Source organism: Erythrolamprus reginae, chromosome 1, assembly GCF_031021105.1.
Source record: "Erythrolamprus reginae isolate rEryReg1 chromosome 1, rEryReg1.hap1, whole genome shotgun sequence".
Lineage (NCBI taxonomy): Eukaryota > Metazoa > Chordata > Lepidosauria > Squamata > Dipsadidae > Erythrolamprus > Erythrolamprus reginae.
The window spans coordinates 232763239-232784184 of NC_091950.1; the positions used below are offsets into that span (position 1 = coordinate 232763239).

At 39.8% G+C, this 20946-nt stretch overlaps 1 protein-coding gene across 2 annotated transcripts; it reads left to right on the plus strand.

Annotated features, from left to right (window-relative positions):
* The first annotated feature begins 246 nt into the window (after positions 1-246).
* Positions 247-18584, plus strand: LOC139156650 (uncharacterized). Of its 2 annotated transcripts, none has more exons than XM_070732526.1 (9): positions 247-370; positions 2058-2097; positions 8805-10352; positions 12242-12301; positions 12874-12974; positions 13756-13844; positions 14206-14351; positions 15144-15305; positions 17894-18584. In XM_070732526.1, the coding sequence occupies exons 1-9, from the start codon at positions 362-364 to the stop codon at positions 18226-18228; spliced, it is 2490 nt and encodes an 829-aa protein (XP_070588627.1). In that variant the 5' UTR covers positions 247-361; the 3' UTR covers positions 18229-18584. The 2 variants fall into 2 exon arrangements, with proteins under 2 accessions (XP_070588627.1, XP_070588626.1); XM_070732525.1 differs by lacking the exon at positions 247-370 and adding an exon at positions 1228-1608.
* Positions 18585-20946: the final 2362 nt, after the last annotated feature.

Genomic DNA, 20946 nt, shown 5'->3' on the forward strand with positions numbered 1-20946 from the left:
AATGTTTCTGTTTGAGCACATCCGTTTGAAAAGGAAGAAGAAACCAGGGCATTGACCATAAATAAGCCCCCCCCCCAGTTTTGACCCTAGTTCAGTGTTTTTCCAGTTTGGTTTCAGCGAATGCTATACAATGTGGAATCAAAGTTAAAAGTATCAAATCCCGGCTTCCTGCTTGGTTTAGAGCAAAGGTTATGACCCTTTAGAATTCCAAGTAGTAACTCACTCTGTTTTCCTTCTCCCCATAAGATTTTAAAAGCAAGAGTTGCCATGACTCACTTCTGGCTCCAGGCCATAACGTCTCACCTGAAAAATACGTCTTCCAAGCGCAGCTAAATTGAATAAGCTGTTATTACTCAGCAGGATGGGACAGGTATTTTTTCTTTTATTATCAACATAATCTAGGCTTCAGCATTGCCATTACTGTACTAATAAGCTGCTTCAAGTACAGCTCTGTCCTCAGCATGCAAGCCAATAATTGGGTTCAAACAACATATTTGGGTTGCTTAACCATTGGCTTCTTGATTATGTGCCATAAAATTGGTCCTGATTCAGCAATCATGATCTCTCCCTAACCTGATCTTTTAGATCAGGGATCTTCATACGTGGCAACTTTATGCCTTGAAATTTCTGGGAGTTGAAATCCACAAATCTTAAAGTTGCCAAGTTTGAAGACCTGTTTTGACGTCTATGCTTACTTCATGATTCTTGCTATACTGTATAGCAGACAGCCACAAGAGTGTGCTACAGGGCCACTTCCTATTCATTTGTGTGTGTGTGTGTGTGTGCCATTTAAAAAAAATTGACCCATTCACTGCCATTTCACACAATTGTTTGATGGGGTTTTAATATTGATTAAATATAGGTTAGCAAAAAATTTGATTTCATGGATTCCTAAGAGGGTCTTGGGTCTGCTTTAAAGTCATGTATGTGAATATTCTGATCTTTATTATTTACTGAGCAAATTTTACTAAGCATTTTCACCTTTCAGAAGGCATTCAGAGAATCTACTTCTGTTATAAGTCTTCACCCTAAACTTAATCACCATTAATGGATTATAACCCAAATCACACTGGAGTTCCTTATGCTTGCTAACCTATTAGTTGGGCCTAATTAACCAATAAAAGCATAAAACTCCAGAGTAAATGTGCAAACACTTCTTTTCCTCCTGTTTTAAGATCTTCCACAGTAAAGAGGCCTTTACTTGTTAATTGGGGCACCTTTAAATCTGATGAGATAATAGGGAACATTTGAGCAGAGGACATGCTCAAAGAGAAAGACATGCTGAGAAAGAACAGTCTTTAAAGTTTCCTTTTTTCTACCTTTCCCTGCCTAGCTAAGCATAAAGTTAAGAGCAAGAGGCTGGGAAACAAAGGAAGATAAATGCTCTAAATTTAAGGAGCAGAATATATCATGAATTCTGTAGAAGGAAAATAACTGAATTCATTCTATCATATATAGGCATCTATCTTCAGTTAAGGTGCTAGACAAATGATTGCAATGCTGTTTCTTCTGTTATTTTTTGCTTTTTTGTTGGGAAATTGTGCCACCACTCAAGTTTCAAGGGTTTTACAGACTCCAAATGTTGATGGAGTAAAAGACAAGGAACTGGTAAGTAGAGCTATAGCACTAAATGTCAGAACAAAGCACATTTTTATATGAATCTATTATGAACATTCCAAGCATCTAGGAGACCCTTATCTCAAGTACAGGCTAAATAAATGCATCAGTTTGTTGGCAAATGTGGTCTAACCTGACTTTGTAGTAAGCCAGAATAAGTTGAAATACTATTGCCATGAGTGGTATCAAGGAAAAATGCTTGGATCTTGTCAGGGGTGGGTTCCTCTTGGTTCAGACCAGTTCACCCAAACTGGTAGTGACCCACTGATGATGTTATTGACCCAGTTCGATCGGTGCCAGTCTGTGGGTGCCGCCATTTTAAAAATAAATTTTTATTTTTATTTTTTTAATATATTTTTTCTTCTGAGCATGTGCAAAAGCAGAATTTCTGGCATGCCTAGATAAGAACATGATTTAATTCTGGGCTTTTACTTATACAGACAAAGGTTTCTCTTGAAGTACCCCAGCAAGTCCATCCAGGTAAGCTTTAAAATCTCTAGAAATGAAGCATTAAGTGGTTGTTTTTATATGAATTAGCTTAAACTTGAAGTGTGGCTTAGACATTTAAAACATATGAACTCCAGCAAAGCTTTTTCCTGTTCCTAAACTACTTGGATTCAGATAGCAGGATCAATTATTTCTTCTGATTTCTATTAGAGTAGTTCTTTCCTAACTAAACTGTAAGTTTGGCATCTTTTGAAATAAGTACAGTATATAAGTACAGTAAGTACAGGAGGAGTTTCCAGTCTAAATATATAGGCAAGAAGGAGAGGCTCTTTTCTGTATTTATCAACATTCACCTAAAACAGGGGTAGGCAAAGTTGGCTCTTCTATGACTTGTGGACTTCAATTCCCAGAATTCCTCAGCCAATCATGCTAGCTCAGGAATTCTGGGAGTTGAAGTCCACATGTCATAGAAGAGCCAACTTTGCCTCCAGCACAGAAATGCTCTCAGTACAATTATTTCACTCAATCTTTCTAAACTCTCATGCCACTTTCAGGTTACAAAGCCATTCATCATTGCCATACAATCTCTGGCCCTTCTTATGATCTTGGTTTTTTGGGGTTTTTTTTTGTTAGTTGGTTGTTTTTTCAAATTGTACTAATTCCTCACCATTTTCCTGTATTGCCATTCATTTTCTTTAAATGGATCCTATTAGTAGAATAAGCCAAGGAGAACTACCGTATTTTTTGAAGTATAAGATGCACCATAGTAGACCTATCTTAGTTTTGGGGGAGGAAAACAAGTAAAAAAGGCCTCTGCCTCCTAGCAATTTGCCAAATAGCAAACAGAACATGTGATATACACTGTTTGCTGTGTATTTCTGTGCATGTGTGCCTGACCCATAGAAATAGCAAAAAATGGGAGAAATGTATATTATGGCAGTATATTAATGGCAGAAAGTTTTCTTAAATGTAAGAAATTATTACTTACCTCCCAATTATTTAAAAATATCTACTTCAAACATGACTAAATCAGGGTTTAATTCAGCTGCCTTATCTTAATACAAAACAGGACAGTGTTACATTTCAGATTATACTTTTACAGATCTTTAAAACTGATGTGGCTTTCTTGAAGTATACCAAGTTATTTTCCATGATCTTAGGAACCGAGACACTGTTCCTCTATCTGTCTCCATGTAAATAGATTGCTGCAAAAATAAAATAAAAAAATCTGTACCCTAGGAACTTCTGAGCATGCACGGAAGCCACATTTCTGGCACTGCACATGCATTGCCATCTTGTTTTCAGGTTTCTTTTTTCTTTTTAAAAATTGGTACTGTGCATGTGTGTGCGCGCAAAGTGCAAGAGGAACCAAACTGGCCGGCAGTTAAGTTAGAACCCACCCTTGAGTTTCCTAATACTGTAGTTTTATTATTTTATGGTTGGAGGTCACCACAACATGAGGAATTGTATTAAAGGGCCACGGCATTAGGAAGGTTGGGAACCACTGGTGGGACCAAGACAGAGGGCCTTTTCCATGGTGGCTTCCTCTCTATGGAACAACATCCCTACAGAGATAAGATTTGGCCCCCATCTGGATACTCTCTTCAAATGACCTGAAGACAGAGTTTTGTCAGGCCAGGGGATCCCAGGTTGATTCACAGCCCATCAAGTGATTTGTCTGAATGTTGTTCCCAGGAGAGGTAATATCAGGTACAAAGAACCAAACACCACGCATGAAGGTTCAATTTAACTTGATTTATTGCTAAAAGACTAGGCCTATTTGCCTCTCTTCAACTAGGTCAGCACCTGGTTAGAATTAGATAAGGATCAATGGTACTCAAAGGGAGTTGGACTTGCCAATATTTTTCGGTCTATAAGACAGACCAGACTGTAAGACACACCTAAATTTACAAGAGGAAAACAAGAAAAAAATAGTTTTGGGGCTCCACATATCATGTTTTTGCCCTCCCCGACCCCCAGAAGCACTTTGCACTGCTCCACATGGCCTATTTTAGTAAAAAAAGCAGGCCTGTTTTTGCCAAAAGAAGAGTCCATTTTTGGCATGCAGAATGCTTCTGGGGGTCTGGGAGGGCGCAAACATGATGCAGGGAAGTTTCAGAAGCAGTAGTGGGTTCTACATTCCGTTGCTAACAGTTTATGCACATGCTTTCTGCTTCTGCGCATGCAGAGGTGAGCAGAGCCTCCCGCCATTGCTATTACTGGTTTGCGGAACCGGGCTGAACTGGCAGCAACCTACCGCTGTTCAGGAGACCAAAAATGCCTGTATTCAGTCTATAAGATGTACCTACATTTTCACCCACTTTTAGGGGTGAAAAAATTCATCTTTGACTCCAAAAAATATGGTAGTTTGCTTGTTGGCTATACAGGGATTCTAGACTGATCCATCTGTTCACTTGGCCCCCAGGTTCTGCCATTCTTCTCCTACAGGTGGGAATGTACTGAGTCCTACATTGGGGTCTTTGTAAGTTGTCTGGAGTTCATAAGCTGTCCAGTTGTCCAGACAACTTACAAAGATAAGACTCCAAATGCATGAGTGAGTTGGGCAGTTATATAACTCTTTTAAATAAATAATAAATTTGACATAGAAACTTAAATAGCCTGTTTTGACAACATTCATTGTGGTATCTACATGCCAGTGTTGCTTAAACTTAAGAAAAATTTTGTTTATGTGGTACATTAGTCAATATTAATATGCTAATATAGGTTTGTCAAGAATAACAAAATAAATATTATACACCTCCCCATGCTTTTTTCCAAAAACAAATATCTGCAATAATATTGAAAAAACAAAATAATTATATACAATCAACCACAAAAAGGCACAAATAGAGACAAACACACATACTGTAGATACAAATATAGATAGATTTATCTGCATATTTAAAAATCTAATTGCTTATAAAATGTATTTAGTGGTTTGGGAGTCCCAATGTGAGTGCCAAAGATTAGATAGCTTTTGTCATCATAGCAATGTTTCATACGTTATACAGACATTTCTTCAGTGAAGTGGAAGGAATAAAGTTCCACCCAAAACAGAATACCCTACGAAACTAGACTCACTATCCTGGGTCTAGAAAGCTTACAGCTACGACGCCTTAAACATGATCTAAGTATTGCCCACAAGACCATATGCTGCAACGTTCTGCCTGTCAATGACTACTTCAGCTTCAACCACAACAACACAAGAGCACACAACAGATACAAGCTTAATATTAACCACTCCAAATTGGACTGTAAAAAATACGACTTTAGTAATCGAGTTGTCGATTACCGGACTCCGTAGTATCTTCCCCTAACCCACAACTTTTTACCCTCAGACTATCCAAAGTTGACCTCTACAGATTCCTAAGAGGTCAGTAAGGGCCATGCATAAGTGCACTGGCGTGCCTCCCGTCCCCTGTACTATTGTCTCTCCTATATCTCATATATCGTATCTACTATTCTTCTATTCTAATCCTCTTATACTACTCTCATAATATCCTTCTATTCTCTAATTGATATATTCTATTCCTAAATTTTCACTTCTATTCTTTCTCTAATATATTTTACTCGAGTATAACCTCTATGACCTTCATTGTGTATTGTTGTGCATTGGACTAAACAAACAAACAAACAAACAAAAACAATTCTTCAGTTTCTGGCAGCAATCTCTAGATTTTCATTACTTCTTCTTTAAGTGTCTTCTGTAACTAGGATATGTTCCTCTAATTCATGCTTCCTAGCACCTCTAACATCATATTTATTTACAAGTATGCCTCTGGCTACCGAAAATTAAAATGGGAGGGGTTTGTAGCTCGGTGCTAAAGCTGGAAATGTCTTCCTCTGTCCAGGAGAAAGTTTAGAGTGAAGCTTGCCAAGCCCATCTCTGGCAGTGCTATTAATATTTATTCTGATAATAGTAACTTAAAATTATCAACCTTAATCAAGTCTCCCAGTGCCATACGAGAAATGGAATTTAGAAGTCAAATTATATAAATTCCAGTTTGGAATTATCATAATCACTTTATTATGAACCACCTGTGATCAAGTAGCAAATTGGCACAATTGGATTGTCTTACTTTGGTTGCACATTCTCCATCCCCCCTGAAGGGAAGGAATAAAACGACTAGCTCTCAGAGTTTTGAACCAGTAGGGCTGAGAAGTTCTCCTCAAAATGTTCTATTTCATGAAACAATGAGCTGAGAAATTGGCTTGCATCTTGCTACCAAACATAGAACAAAATTGGAGAGTTATAAAATTGCAGTTATTCTTGTATGAAAATGACTTACTTTTCTCTTTGGAGACACACACAAAAAAGTGAATTGATAGGTCAGCTGTGTAGAACTGTGCCAGTTTTCAGTAATGCCAAATCTGCTACTGAATGGAAAATTGGAATTGAACCCATCCTTGATGATAAAGCCACTATCATGTTGGATAATGTTGGTACTATTGTAAAAAGCTTTGCGGAAGCAGCCAGTCTTCTAAAAGTCATTTCATCTCTGATACTGCCAAATAATAATCTGAAAACATTGCATTCGAGTCCCAGTCTTCTAGAACTGATATTTCTCATATTTAGCATCCAAAATGACACATGGATCAGACAAGTTTAGGTCAGAAGTGAAAAGGAATTTCCTTTGGAATTTAGTTACCAAACTCAGGGATGGGTTCCTACCGGTAAGGACCAGTGCAGAGAGTCCAGTAGCAGTCCACTGATGATGCAATTTAGGCATGGTGGCTCCAGCGCCATCTTTCCTGGTCTGTGCGTGCCGCCATTTTTTTAAAAAAAAATTGGCACTGTTTTCTTGGTTTTGGCTTCAAATATCTTTCTGCGCATGTGTGGAAGTAGAATCTTGCAGCAGGATGTATGCGTGCACATGAGTGTAATAGCATGCACACACAAAACACGGCGATGCACACCAGGAGCTAAAAGTAAATGAAACCCATCCCTGACCAAACCCAAACCATATGTTAACCTTAGCAAAACCACAGCTGCTCCTTTAGTTATAGAATTAGAAAGTTTCCATTTTATTTCTTTAAGGATGGAAAGCCCTTGTCTTTTCCTAGGTGAAGGATGAGAACCTCCATTTTCTCATAACCAGAGCAGCTCTTCTGCTTGCTAACTGCAATCTAGAAGATGGCCTATTGGCATCAATGGCATACATGCAATCAGTAATGGACAGCCAAAAATTTTACTGCCACATTGTGGGTGTGGCTTATTTTGTCGGTGTGGCTTAGTGGTCATGTGACTGGATGGGAGTGGCTTGAATGATCATCATCATTCAAATGAACTGTTAAGACCTCGATTTACAACCTTACCAGTGTCGCTCACTGGGGCGACAATTTGCTTCACATTTCCCGTGCTCTCCTTCCTGGGTCGTCCCCCTCCACCTCAGGCTGGGTAGCTAGGTGAATAAATGCTGCCAACGCTGCTTCCACCCATGCCTTCTGCTTGCACCTCTGGTGGGAGGTCGCCGCGTGAGGCTGGAGGGGAGCCGGGCAGGAGAGAGGGAAGCTCGTCTGAGGCCAGGAAGGAGGAAAGAGGAAAAAAGCAAGGAGTGCAAATGCAGCAGCAGGGGAAAAAAGGAGAGCTGAGCTGACACTAGTAATTCAGGAAATGACAGCCGCCAAACAGCTGGAGCTGCGCAGGCATCTTCATTTCCGCCGGTGGAACTGTGTTCCACCCCATCCTGCCTGCTGCCCACCCCTGCATGCAATGTATACATGTACTGTATTATTCAGGTGCTTATTATAATTCTTCCCTGGTTTTCAGCTGCTTAGAACTCACCTAAAAGCAATAGGAATGAAAATGGTAAATGGAAAGTAAATGGACAAAATAAGAGATTGTACAGTACAGTGTTCCCTCGATTTTCGCGAGTTCGAACTTCGCAAAAAGTCTATACCACGGTTTTTCAAAAATATTAATTAAAAAATACTTCGTGGGTTTTTCCCCTATACCATGGTTTTTCCCACCCGATGACGTCATGTCATCGCCAAACTTTCATCTGCTTTTAATAAATATTTTTTTAATAAACTTTAATAAATAAACATGGTGATTAATAATCGAAATGGTTGCTAAGGGAATGGAAAATTGCAATTTACGGGTTTAAAGTGTTAAGGGAAGGTTTGTGATACTGTTCATAGCCAAGAATAGTGTATTTACTTCCGCATCTCTACTTCGCGGAAATTCAACTTTCGCGGGCAGTCTCGGAACGCATCCCCCGCGAAAATCGAGGGAACACTGTATTAGTCTGGACTCTGGCCTGTTTTCTACCAGTTTGTATCTTCTTGAAAACTGCCAGGATAACTTGTCCTACCTAAAAGAGGTTGTCACATCATTATTTTTCAGATAACACGCACCTTTCTCACACTGAGTTGTGTCTTGTCTTAAATGTTATGGTTTTGCCTGATTTGTGCCTTGTTTTTAACAAGGGAATTTCTAGTCAAATAAAGGAAGGGATAGTATGCATATACTATCACATTAGGTTTCTAGAGGAAAACCAAAGTATTTAATCTAAATACCAATGAGAGTCTGATTAATTTATTTCTCTAGTTCTAACATTCTTGCCATGGGGAAATATTATTTGCAAAATGAGATGAGATAAAGTCAATAACTGTTGTCAAGGTTGCTACTCCTACGTGTGGAATATTCCAACAAGGCTAACCTATGTTTTCTACTAGTATTAACCAGACTTGATCAATAAAATGCTGGTAATGTCATGTCTTTGTGTTTCCTACCGCAGAACTGGGAATTCCTTGGCTATCTGTGTATCGTCCTGTAAAAAGTTGCCATGTTATTTTGAAAGATAAAACTGGATTTTTCTCTCCTCCATCATTAATCAAGGCTGAAACCAATAACTGGTGCAACTGGACCATATGGGCTGGTCCTCAGAAGCATATCCTAATTTACATAAAAGGGTTTGAAGGAAAGTCAAACTGCGATGACAATCAGGATAGGATCTTATTCCAAGGAGTTTTGTCAAGTACTGAAAACAAAGTAGTTTATGCCTGCAGAAATCATGGCACTCTGATTTTTGCTACTCAAGCAGTAGCAGTCTATGTAATATTTTTGTCAGAGGTTTCTTCTCAGAACCAAAATCATAAGCATTTTAAAGGACGGTATTATATATTTGAAGATTATGTAAATTCTACAAGTGGTGAAAAATCAGTTTTGAAATCTAACAGCAGTTTTGGATCTAAGTCAGATGAATTGTATAGAGGACACAATTTGAGCTCTACGGCAACAACCCCAGCGCTTGGCAAAGAGAATTGGATGTCTGTGACAAATGAAAAGATTATTAAAACAGAGACAGAAACATTTTTAAAACCAGATGTTGGCAAGCATGTGCGTTGTTTTCTCTTGAAATCAATGAAAACAGTTAGCTTGAATCCATTTGATTTGAAGAGAAGGCAAGTTACAGAAGCATCTGTCTACAACAGTAGGACTTCGAACGAAAGTCCTACACTGGTATCAGAATCAAATGATGCAGAGAATGAGGAAGAAGCTTTTACACGCAAGCCAGATGTTTATTCAACCTCTGCACACATGACTCATAATCCTCAAATGATCACAACATGGGAAGCAACAAAAAATCATGGAGCCGCCACTGAATTTGTCGGTCCTCAGAATGATGGCTCTGCAACCACACAATGGATGACAATACATGTGAGAAGTACTGAAGGAGAAATCACAAATGTTATTACTGTTCCTCAAGACTCCTTGGAAAGAGAACAGATAATTCCAGTCCAGTCTCTTAAAAATATCCCACTAAAGATGCAGAAACAAAGACTTCAAGTGCTGCTTCTTAATTCTGAGGTCTCCAAGAAAAAGGCAGATCCAACAGAATCTCCACAACACTTGGAACAGACCAAAATATATAAAAGAGAGCAGATGGACAATCAAGTATACATAGTAGAGAATGGCAACACTGCTGTGCAAATAACTGTAGCTGAAGGAATGAAGGCAAGCCCCTCCAAGTCTACTATGGGAACCGTATCCTATCATTCCCTGACTTTAGCCTCTACTGATATTCCTACTCCTACTCCTTCTTTGAAGTCATTTAACGATTACTTGATGAGTACTTCCACAACTGTGAATCCCAAAGTTATCCCTTCAAATTGGCCGATGAGAACTTGGATAAACACAGTTTTTACTACCCAATACAAGAAGCCAGTAAACAGGAATGGAGAGCATTTGCAAAAGAAGTGGCCCAAAACAACTCTTTCGTATTCCCCTTCTAGTGGGTTATCAACCAGTAGCATCCTCTTGAAAGTAAAAAATAAATCCTATGGTAAGTCCTGTTTTTTAAATTGTTTATAGCCAAACTGGATCTGATAAATTACTTGTGCAGCTGAACTCTGTTGGAAGAGACATGCAGAAATAATCCAAGAGCTTTGAGTTGTTTATTTAAGAAAACATTGCTTAATTATACTGAAGTTGGAATTCTCCGATCACAATAAATGTGGTACATGTTTTGGAAAAGTATATTTTAAAAGATATTATCAAGAAAACTCAGCTGCTTCATAGAAGAATTAGGGGTGACATGATAGCAATGTTGCAGTACTTGAGGAGCTGCTACAACGAAGAGGTGTGTCAAATTATCCTCCAAAGCAGAAGAGGGTAGAACAAGAAACAATGGTTGGCCGTCCATCACTGGATGTTGTTAAGAAGAATCTAGACCAGTGATGGTGAACCTATTGCATAGGTGCCACAGATGGCACGCGAGCTATTGCCCTAGCTCAGCTCCAATGTGCATGTGTGTGCCAGCCAGCTGATGTTTGGTTCACACAGAGGTTCTGAGAGGCCATTTTGTGCTTTCAGAGACCCTCTGGGGGGATGGGGGAGGGCGTTTTACCCTCTAGGGAAGCATTTGGAGCCCAAGGAGAGCAAAACACGAGCCCAGTGGGTCCACCAGAAGTTGGGAAATGGGCCATTTCCGGCCTCCAGAGGGCCTCCGAGGGACAGAAGAAGCTGTTTTTGCCCTCCCCAGGCATTAAATTATGGGTGTGGGCCCACACAAATGTGCGATAGCACATGCCCATGCTCTTTTGGCACCCGAGGAAAAAAAGGGTCACCATCACTGGTCTAGACAGTCACATATCTAAAATAGTATGGGTTCTCTTGCTTGAGCAGAGGGCTGATCTGGAAGATCTCCAGGGTCTCTTCTAGTTCATTCATTCTAAACCAGCAATGGCTTTGTTAAGGATGACTAATGATTACAAAAGGGAGATATTAAGAGCCTTGAAAGAAACATTGGTCTGGACCTTCTTAAGAGGCCTGGATCCTAGAATAAAGGTAGTCCTCAATTTATGACCACAATTGAGCCTAATATAAGTGAATGTTGCCCCTTTTAATGACCTCTCTTGCCACAGTTATTAAATGAATCACTACAGTCGTTACATAAGGAATATGGTTCTTTAGTGAATCTGGCTTTTTCATTGACTTTCCTTCTGAAAAGTTCACAAAAATCACAGGACATTGCAACTGTCATACGTATGAGTCAGTTGCCAAGCATTTGAATTTTGATCAAGTGACCATGGGGATTCTATAAGTGTGACAAACGGTCATAAATCACTTCTTTCATTGCTGTTGTAATTTCAAACAGTCACTAAATTAATTGTTGTAAGTCAAGGACTAACTGTACTGGTCAAATATTTTTCTGTCTCCAACTTTCCCCTCTCTGGAAACCACTAAAGCAATGGGTGACTACTGCAAAGAACCATTATTAAAGCTGTAGTCAGATTTCAGTCTGGGAGGTAGACCCGATCTGCATTAGTTACCTCCATGAATGATCTGCGGTGGGACTTGGATGGGAACAGTGGTCCATTTATCTTAGCTACTGGAGTGATCAGCCATTGTTTGAGTTGAGTTAATATCAGTCCAGCTTCTCTTTCATCAGCCATGGAGACTTAATTAAAGATTTTGTCTAGAAGCCAAGTCATCCCAGCTTATTTCACAGGATAGTTGGTGTAAAGGAAAATATAAAGAAGAACTATTATGTACGCCATTTTCAATTCCCAGAAAAGAGTTGTGATATAAATGAATAAATTTGCCCACATGGTTCTTGCTAACTGTTAGCAATGGAAATATTTCTGAGTAGCAAATTATTGTATTTTAAGATGCTGGGGGGAAAACAGTCCTGTGCAAATACTAGATTGATATCTTGTTCTTCTTCCATAGAAACAGATCCTAGATCTCGTGAAAATTATTTTGGATTAAATTCTCAGCACAATCCTGGAGGTGAGGAGTCTCTCTCTCTCTCTGTCTGTCTGTAGTTTCCTCCCCCTCCTAAGTTCTTAAACTTTGCTTTCTTCTTTGTATAAAGACTCTCAAATGATTTAGCAATTGATTGTTATTAGCAAAAGCTATTTAGCTTTAAAGTAAGTTCTTTTGAATAGGATATTCTGATTTTTGCATACATGCACAAAAAAAAGACAAAATTTTTGGCATTTATAACATTTGTTATCTCAAAGTAGGTCTATACAAAAGTCAGCTTTTCTGTTAGCTCTAACATTAAATTAGCAGGTAAAAAGATTTCCCTGTTAAATAACGGAGTACCCTTACTATTACTGTCTGCGGAGAGGGGTGGCATACAAATGTAATAAATTATTATTATTATTATTATTTATTACTTTAGTCTCATACTCTTAACCATCCCCTATACTACCCATGCCATGTATGGTTAGAACATATCATCCTAGGTGTAGAAAAGCTATACTAGCCTGCTTCCTTATAGACTTTTTAAAAATTGTGTATATCATAAATGTATTATCTGCCTTATTGTGTTTTAGCAATTTTGTGTTCTTCTACAGATCTTTTATTTGAAACAGTTTTTGAAATAGAACAGAAAGGACAACTGCCACCTTTTGGAAGCTCTCTGGAAAAAGCTTTCATTGATTCCATTAAGCACCAGGTAAGAAAGTCCATGATGCAGAACTTATTTTAAAACTGGATTGGGAAGTCTAAGTGGGAGTGAGTGTGTGTGTACATGCACTTATATATATATTGTGTGTATTGTTGTTAGTTGAGAAGTCGTGTCCAAGCCACCATGACCCATGGACAACATTCCTCCAGGTCTTCCTGTTCTCTATCATCCTCTGGAGTCTTTAAACTCACGCTGACTGCTTCAGTGACTCCATCCAGCCACCTCGTTCGTTCTTCTGTTGCCCTCAACCTTTCCCAGCATTAGGCTCCTCTCCAGTGAGTCCTTCCTTCTCATTAGGTGGCCCAAGTATTTGAGTTTCATCTTCAAGATCCGGCCTTAAAAAGAGCAGTCAGGGTTGATCTCCTCTAGAACTGACCAGTTTGATTATCTTGCAGTCCAAGGGAGTCTTCTCTAGTACCATAGTTCAAAAGCCTATGTGTATATATGTATGTATATACATACACAATATATATACAATACAGAGAGAAAGATGCTCTTGCTCCATTTCAAGGTGGTCGTGGCAAATCAAAGAGATGTTGGTAACTAGAATTCAGCTGGTGGGCTGAATTTCAAGTTTCATATTGAATAAAATAATGGAACACAAATATAACATTTAAAATAATTAAGGGTACTTTGTAGGCTTCAGTTGGTATCCTACTGGCTAGATAAAAAGATGCTGACATCTCTTAAAAGATGGTACTCCATGTACACTATGTTTATTGTTTAAAACATATTTTAAAAGAATTAAGATATTTGTGTTTTTTCCCAGGTACAAGAAAGAATGAGACGCTTCCCTAACAAAATCAAAGAATTCAAATTAAAGGAAATTATGAGAAAAGAAGAAACTGAAATGGACAGGTATGACAACTGAATATAGGCTGCCCTGTGGTGTTAGCAATATACCTCAAAATCAAGTGTTATTTTCTGTCAGCTGTATTTCTATGTGGGAGAGGAATTCACAATAATATTCTTTTAGGTCTTTTGTTAATTGATTCCCTCCTATCTGGAATAAAATTAAAAACCGATCTTTATTATTTGCTTATATAACTCGACGACAAATATGGATAACCCTTAAAGTAGAACACTTGAGGCAATTTTCATCTTTCAGATCTGATTGAATTAGACTTTTTAATACTCCTGGTGAGTTACTGCTCCAAGATTTAGGGAAGTGATAGCTAACTTTTGGTTGAAAATAAAATACTTCCATGTTTCTATGTAGACACAATGGCCCAAACCTCATATTCTTGTTCTGGTTGCATTTAACATCGGAAGAAAAGAACATATCTAAATCACTTAATTTTCAACTGGAAGATCTTCATGGTACATTTGTGGCAGGTGGTAAGATCCAAACTGTTTTGGTGAGAGGTAGGTGAACAATTATTTTATTAATTAGGGCAGTGTTTTTCAACCAGTGTGCCATGGCACACTAGTGTGCCGCAAGACATGGTCAGGTGTGCCGCGAAGTTCAGAGAGAGAAAGAAAGAGAGAGAGAGAGAGAGAAAGAAAGAAAGAGCAAGAGGGAGAGAAAGCAAGCAAGCAAGAGAGAGAGAAAGAAAACAAGAGAGAGAGAGAGAGAGAAAGAAAGAAAGAGCAAGAGGGAGAGAAAGCAAGCAAGCAAGAGAGAGAGAGAGAAAACAAGAGAGAAAGAAAGAGAGAGAGAGAAAGAAAGCAAGAGAGAAAGAGAGAGAGGGGGGGAGGGAAGGTGAGAGAGAGAAAGACTTAGAGGGAGGTAGGGAGGGAGAAAGAGAGCAAAAAAGAGGAGAGAAGGAAGAGAGAAAGAAAGAGGGATGGAGAGAGAGAGAGAAAAGGGAGAGAAAGAGGGAGGGAGAGAGAAAGAGAGCAAAAAAGAGGAAAGAAGGAAGAGAGCAAGAAAGAGGGATGGAGAGAGAGAGAGAAAAAAGGGAGAGAAAGAGGGAGGGGGAGAGAAATAGAGCGAAAGGGAGGAAGAGAGAGAGAGAGAATTTTTTGTCCAAACTTTTTTTAGCCGCCCCCCACCCTCCTCATTGTGCCCCATGGTTTTGTAAATGTAAAAAATGTGCTGTGGCTTAAAAAAGGTTGAAAATCACTGAATTAGGGGATATCAAATAAAAGTAGGAACTGCTGCCATTGGAAGGTTGATTGCCTATTAATGGAAAATGCTTTGTCCATGCATAATAGATGTGGATGAATGCAACTCTGAAATTGGTATATGTGGCAATGAGGCCGTTTGTCTCAACCAATATGGAACATACTCCTGCCAGTGTAAAGAAGAGTACGAGGACCATTCTCTGACAAAATCGGGTACTCTGTGTGTTCGTAATCCACGTAATCCACAATCAGGTGGGTCCTTGTAATACTCTGTCCCCACCTCTTTGGGGGATTTGGACACTAAAACATCTATCAGATGTTCGGTGATGGTTTGCTGTTTATTTGCTAAGGCATAAAAGAATTACCTTAGCATGCTGCTTCAAAAACAAAACAAAATAGTTGATCTAGTGGTTAAAGCATAAACTAAAACCCAGAAGTCTGAGTTATATTTCTGCCTTAGGTGACCTTGGGCCAGCCACTCCCTCACAGTCCTAGGAAGGATGCAATGGCAAAGCCCTTCATGGCACTGGACCAGATTATCTCAGGGACCACCTGATGCTGCACGAATCCCAGCGACCAGTTAGGTCCCACAGAGTGGATCTTCTCCGGGTCCCGTCAACTAAAGAATGTCGCTTGGCGGGACCCAGGGGAAGAGCCTTCTCTGTGGCGGCCCCGGCCCTCTGGAACCAACTCCCCCCAAAGATTAGAATTGCCCCCACCCTCCTTGCCTTTCTTAAGCTGCTTAAAACCCACCTCTGCCATCAGGCATGGGGGAATTGAGACCCTCTTCCCCCTAGGCCTTTACAATTCTATGCATGGTATGTATGCATGTATGTTTGGTTTTTTATATTAATGGGTTTTTAATTGTTTCTAACATCAGACTACTATTGTACACTGCTTTATTGTTGCTGTTAGCTGCCCCGAGTCTCCGGAGAGGGGCGGCATACAAATCCAATAAATAAATAAATAAATAAATCACTTTTGAAATCTTGCCAAGGAAACTGCAGGGGCTCGCCCAGGAAATCACCAGGAGTCAACACAGACTCAAAGGCACAAAAATAACATGACATCACATGAAATCCTTACAGCAAATCATCATCACATTGCATTGCATCACGAAATATCACGTGACACAGCTGCCAAAAGTTCATAGTGAATGTGAGGCCGTTAGCAGGAGCCTGAGGTGATGCAATCTGTTGATTCTTCCCTTTCTCTCACCCAAGGAAACGCTTAGACTGACATGTGTTTCTGTCTGATAATGCTTCACGTGATTCAGCCTGGGATTCAGTCCTTTTATGCAAAAGACTTTGCTATCATGGGCTTCACAAGCTAGAGATGAGCCACAAGCCGCACCGCCTACTTGCCACGGATGCCTCTTTGGATTTGAAATTCCTCTCTCAGCACAGAAGTTTGTGGGGGCAGCAGTTGGCCTTTTTCTGAGAAAAAGCAGAGTTTATAGGAAAGTTAAACAGCAAGCAAGTCAGGAAGAGTTTATCTTGACAACATTGCTATGCAATGGCAGTTCAACTTGGCAACTTCCCGTAGCAGCTTCCCAGGCTGGTGGAGTAAGATTAGGCCGTTGTAGTCTGAATGAAACTCTGGAGACGCTTTGATGTAGTTACACTTATCATCCGAGAATGTAATAATGAAGCCGGACATGCTTTTTAAAGTATTCCTTCCTTGCCGTAGTGTAACACTTTTGAAATTTGACACAAGTATGTCTGTGTGTGTGTGCGTGCGCACATACGCTCACACATATTATATATGTGCATGCTAATTCAGCTGTCAGTCTAATGTTCCATTCCTGCTTCAGGTTAGCTTTCCTTATCTGTAGGGTATCAAACATTATTAAGGCCTTTTATGAACAAATCAAAATATTTTAATGATACAGTGATACCTCATCTTATGAACGCCTCTTCTAATGAACTTTTTGAGATACGAAGCCGGTGTTTAAGATTTTTTTGCCTCTTCTTCCGAACTATTTTCACCTTATGAACCCAAGCCGCTGCTGCTGGTATGAAGGGATTTCTTTTCCCCCCCCTTTTTTGAAAAAAGAAAAGGGAGGGGAGGCTTGGAGGGGGAAAGAGTTTGCATTTTTAAAAGTAGGAGAACAGCGTGCTTGCACAGGCACTGAAAGGGTGTCTTTTGAAGAAAGAAAAGGGAGAGGTGCCCCCTTGCCTTTCTTCCTTCCCACTCACCCTTTAGCCTAGCCTTGCTTCTTCCACCCGCCCCCTTTAGCTGCTCCTCCCTGCCCTCTGTTCGCCTCCCTTCTAAAGTTTGGGATTTTCCTGAAGGATTTGCACGCATTATTTGCTTTTACATTGATTCCTATGGGAAACATTGTTTCATCTTACGAACTTTTCACCTTACGAACCTCCTCCTGGAACCAATTAAGTTCGTATCATGAGGTACCACTGTAGTTGCAAAATTGCTCCAAATAGTATGCAGAGAAGTTTACTAACAAATGATGGACAGTCAGGCAGTAGTTTTCATTGAAACAATTTCAATGAAAACGTTCCAGCTGTGAACTGTACCACAAAAAGCTGCATGTTCTTTAGACTTTACACTAAGAGGAAATAATTTAGACAGCTATAGTGACTCTAGCAAGCACTCATCCAAACTGGTGTTATTTGGCTTCACCCTAAATCTGCTTTGCCTGACATTACTCAAAGATGCTTAGCCTCATCCTGAAAGGCGTGAGACACAAACAGACAATTCAGATGCTTGGTCTTCTAGAATTCCTAACCTGTGCTTTAATCTGTTGACCAACATATTTGTATAGATGAGCTATTTCCATGATTGGGTTGAACAAAACAATCTTTTTTTTTTTTAATCTGCAGGTTTGGACTTCTTCTACAACTACACCGAGCTTATTGTCGGAATCACTCTTTCTTGCATCACTCTGCTCATCATAGTGATCATTGTACTGTGCATTATTATTAAGAAAAGATGCAAGAAAAGAGATATGCGGTCCCAAGAGGCTGCTTTGCCTGGGATTCCAGCAGAGCCCCAGCTGCAACCAACCACCTTTGACCATAATAACATCCGTCAACTCCTTACTCTGGACCCTGCCCAGCTAAAGGTCAGAGTCAAGCCACCAGAACTGCCCCTGCAATTGAGGACTGGCCCCAGTGAAACATACAGAGTATCTATTGAGCAGTCTGAACGTTTGTAAAGAGGAAGAAGGAAAAAAAGGGGGGGGGATGCAAGATAAATTGCAATTAAACCCCTCCTTCCTCCCTATTGCATATTAATCCTTTCTTTGTTGTGGCTGCAACTTTTTGTTTATTGATCAACCTTACATAGATTTCTCCCTGTAGTTTAATGCAGTTTAAACTCTCCTCTTAAGTTTAATGTTTAAGTTTAATGAAAATATAATGCTGAGGGGGGAAAAATTATCTTTAGGTTTTTGAATACTGAATTTGTCTGCCTGTCTTCAGATGATAGATAGAAATGAATGTAACTACTGAATGCAACTACCGTTTTATTAACTATTGTTAATTGTTAATAAAATTGGCATCTTGCTCTTCATGCAACTCTTCACTTTGGTTAATGTTTTGGAAACTTGCATAAGGAACGGGAGAGAGTTTTTTTACGGATTAACTAGATGCAAATCTAACTATTCTGCCTTATAGAAAAAATATGGTTGATTGTCACATATGAAAGCAGCCTGTGTTTCATCAGAAGTATAAGATATAATGTTATCAGACTTTCGCTATAGCCTCAGTTTGGACTTCACTGGGGAGAGCTGTGCATTTTCTAACCCTGGTTACAATTTCATGTGTCGACTTTAGAGAATATTGCAATCAGAAGACACTGTTCTTGCTGATGCCCCTGAAACAGATTTGTTCTTTATTAATAGTTAAATTGTTGGCTTGATCAGATGCCAATATTTCTTCATATGTAGACTGCTGTATTTTTTCACTGGCCACTCTTCTAAAATGCTGAGTGTGGGCAGGTCGTGTACAACAGATTCAGACAGGTGCTGTTTGAGTTACACTTTGCTCTGCCTTGAGAGCCAATGTCTATTTCCCTTAATAATGATGCTGGCAAGTGGAACCACTCTAGGCATTTTAATAAGGTCCAGGTCGAAAGCAGTGATTGGTTGATGCCTTTCCCCTCCCAGCAGCATCACTCCACCTGCCCTGAATTGGAAAACCCATCACAGATCACTCTCCTGCGCACTACAGTGAGCCTTTCTGGCCTGATGAGAAAATGGAAGTCAAAAAGTTGGCATTCTTCCTCCACCAGGAGATATTATAACCATGCTGACAGTTTAATAATCGTGTTGAAAATGAAATAAATGCCCTGTGCCTGTCTTTCAAGTTGTCCTAATGGAAGTGCATCAGCCCAGAAGTGCTGTCATTTCGACTTGCTCTCAAGTCACATCCTGTGTTGTTTCAGAGGAGGAGCAGACATGTGCCCAAAATTGAAAAGCAGGTTGACCAATCGGAGGTGCAGTATGAATGAGACACCAGCCAAGTGCTGTCCTCTTTCACTGCCTCCTCAAGAAATCCCCCCCTTTTTTTCTGCCTGATGGCTTTGAAGATTGATGTCCACCACGGATCTCATTGCTTTTAAAGGCAAAGGAGTGGCGAGTACAGTGGTACCTCTACCTAAGAACGCCTCTACTTATGAACTTTTCAATATTTTTTTGCCTCTTCTCAAAAACCATTTTCCACTTGCAAATCCGAGCCCTGAAACTGTAACCGCAAAAGGCAGGGAGAAGTCTCTGTGGGGCCTCTCTAGGAATCTCCTGGGAGGAAACATGGCCAGAAAAGGTGGGGAGAAGCCTCCGTGGGGCCTCTCTAGGAATCTCCTGGGAGGAAACAAGGCCTCCACCCTCCCTGTGGTTTCCTCAATCGCACACATTAGAAACATAGAAACATAGAAGTCTGACGGCAGAAAAAGACCTCATGGTCCATCTAGTCTGCCCTTATACTATTTTCTGTATTTTATCTTAGGATGGATATGTTTATCCCAGGCATGTTTAAATTCAGTTACTGTGGATTTATCTACCACGTCTGCTGGAAGTTTGTTCCAAGGATCTACTACTCTTTCAGTAAAATAATATTTTCTCATGTTGCTTTTGATCTTACCCCCAACTAACTTCAGATTGTGTCCCCTTGTTCTTGTGTTCACTTTCCTATTAAAAACACTTCCCTCCTGGACCTTATTTAACCCTTTAATATATTTAAATGTTTCGATCATGTCCCCCCTTTTCCTTCTGTCCTCCAGACTATACAGATTGAGTTCATTAAGTCTTTCCTGATACGTTTTATGCTTAAGACCTTCCACCATTCTTGTAGCCCGTCTTTGGACCCGTTCAATTTTGTCAATATATTTTTGTAGGTGAGGTCTCCAGAACTGAATACAGTATTCCAAATGTGGTCTCACCAGCATTCTATATAGCGGGATCATAATCTCCCTCTTCCTGCTTGTTATACCTCTAGCTATGCAGCCAAGCATCCTACTTGCTTTCCCTACTGCCTGACTGCACTGTTCACCCATTTTGAGACTGTCAGAAATCACTACCCCTAAATCCTTTTCTTTTGAAGCATTTGCTAACACAGAACTGCCAATACAATACTCAGATTGAGGATTCCTTTTCCCCAAGTGCATTATTTTACATTTGGAAACATTAAACTGCAGTTTCCATTGCTTTGACCATTTATCTAGTAAAGCTAAATCATTTACCATATTACAGACGCCTCCAGGAATATCAACCCTATTGCACACTTTAGAGTCATCGGCAAATAGGCAAACCTTCCCTACCAAACCTTCCCCTATGTCACTCACAAACATATTAAAAAGAATAGGACCCAGAACAGACCCTTGTGGCACACCACTTGTAACCTGACTCTGCTCAGAATACTCGCCATTAACAATAACT

Bases quoted from the DNA above. Each gene is read 5' to 3' on its own strand.
- LOC139156650 (XM_070732525.1), top strand. From the start codon at position 1,489: ATGATTGCAATGCTGTTTCTTCTGTTATTTTTTGCTTTTTTGTTGGGA. The intron at 1,609-2,057 runs GTAAGTAGAGCT...TTACTTATACAG, and splicing joins GAGTAAAAGACAAGGAACTG to ACAAAGGTTTCTCTTGAAGT. The intron at 2,098-8,804 runs GTAAGCTTTAAA...TTCCTACCGCAG, and splicing joins ACCCCAGCAAGTCCATCCAG to AACTGGGAATTCCTTGGCTA.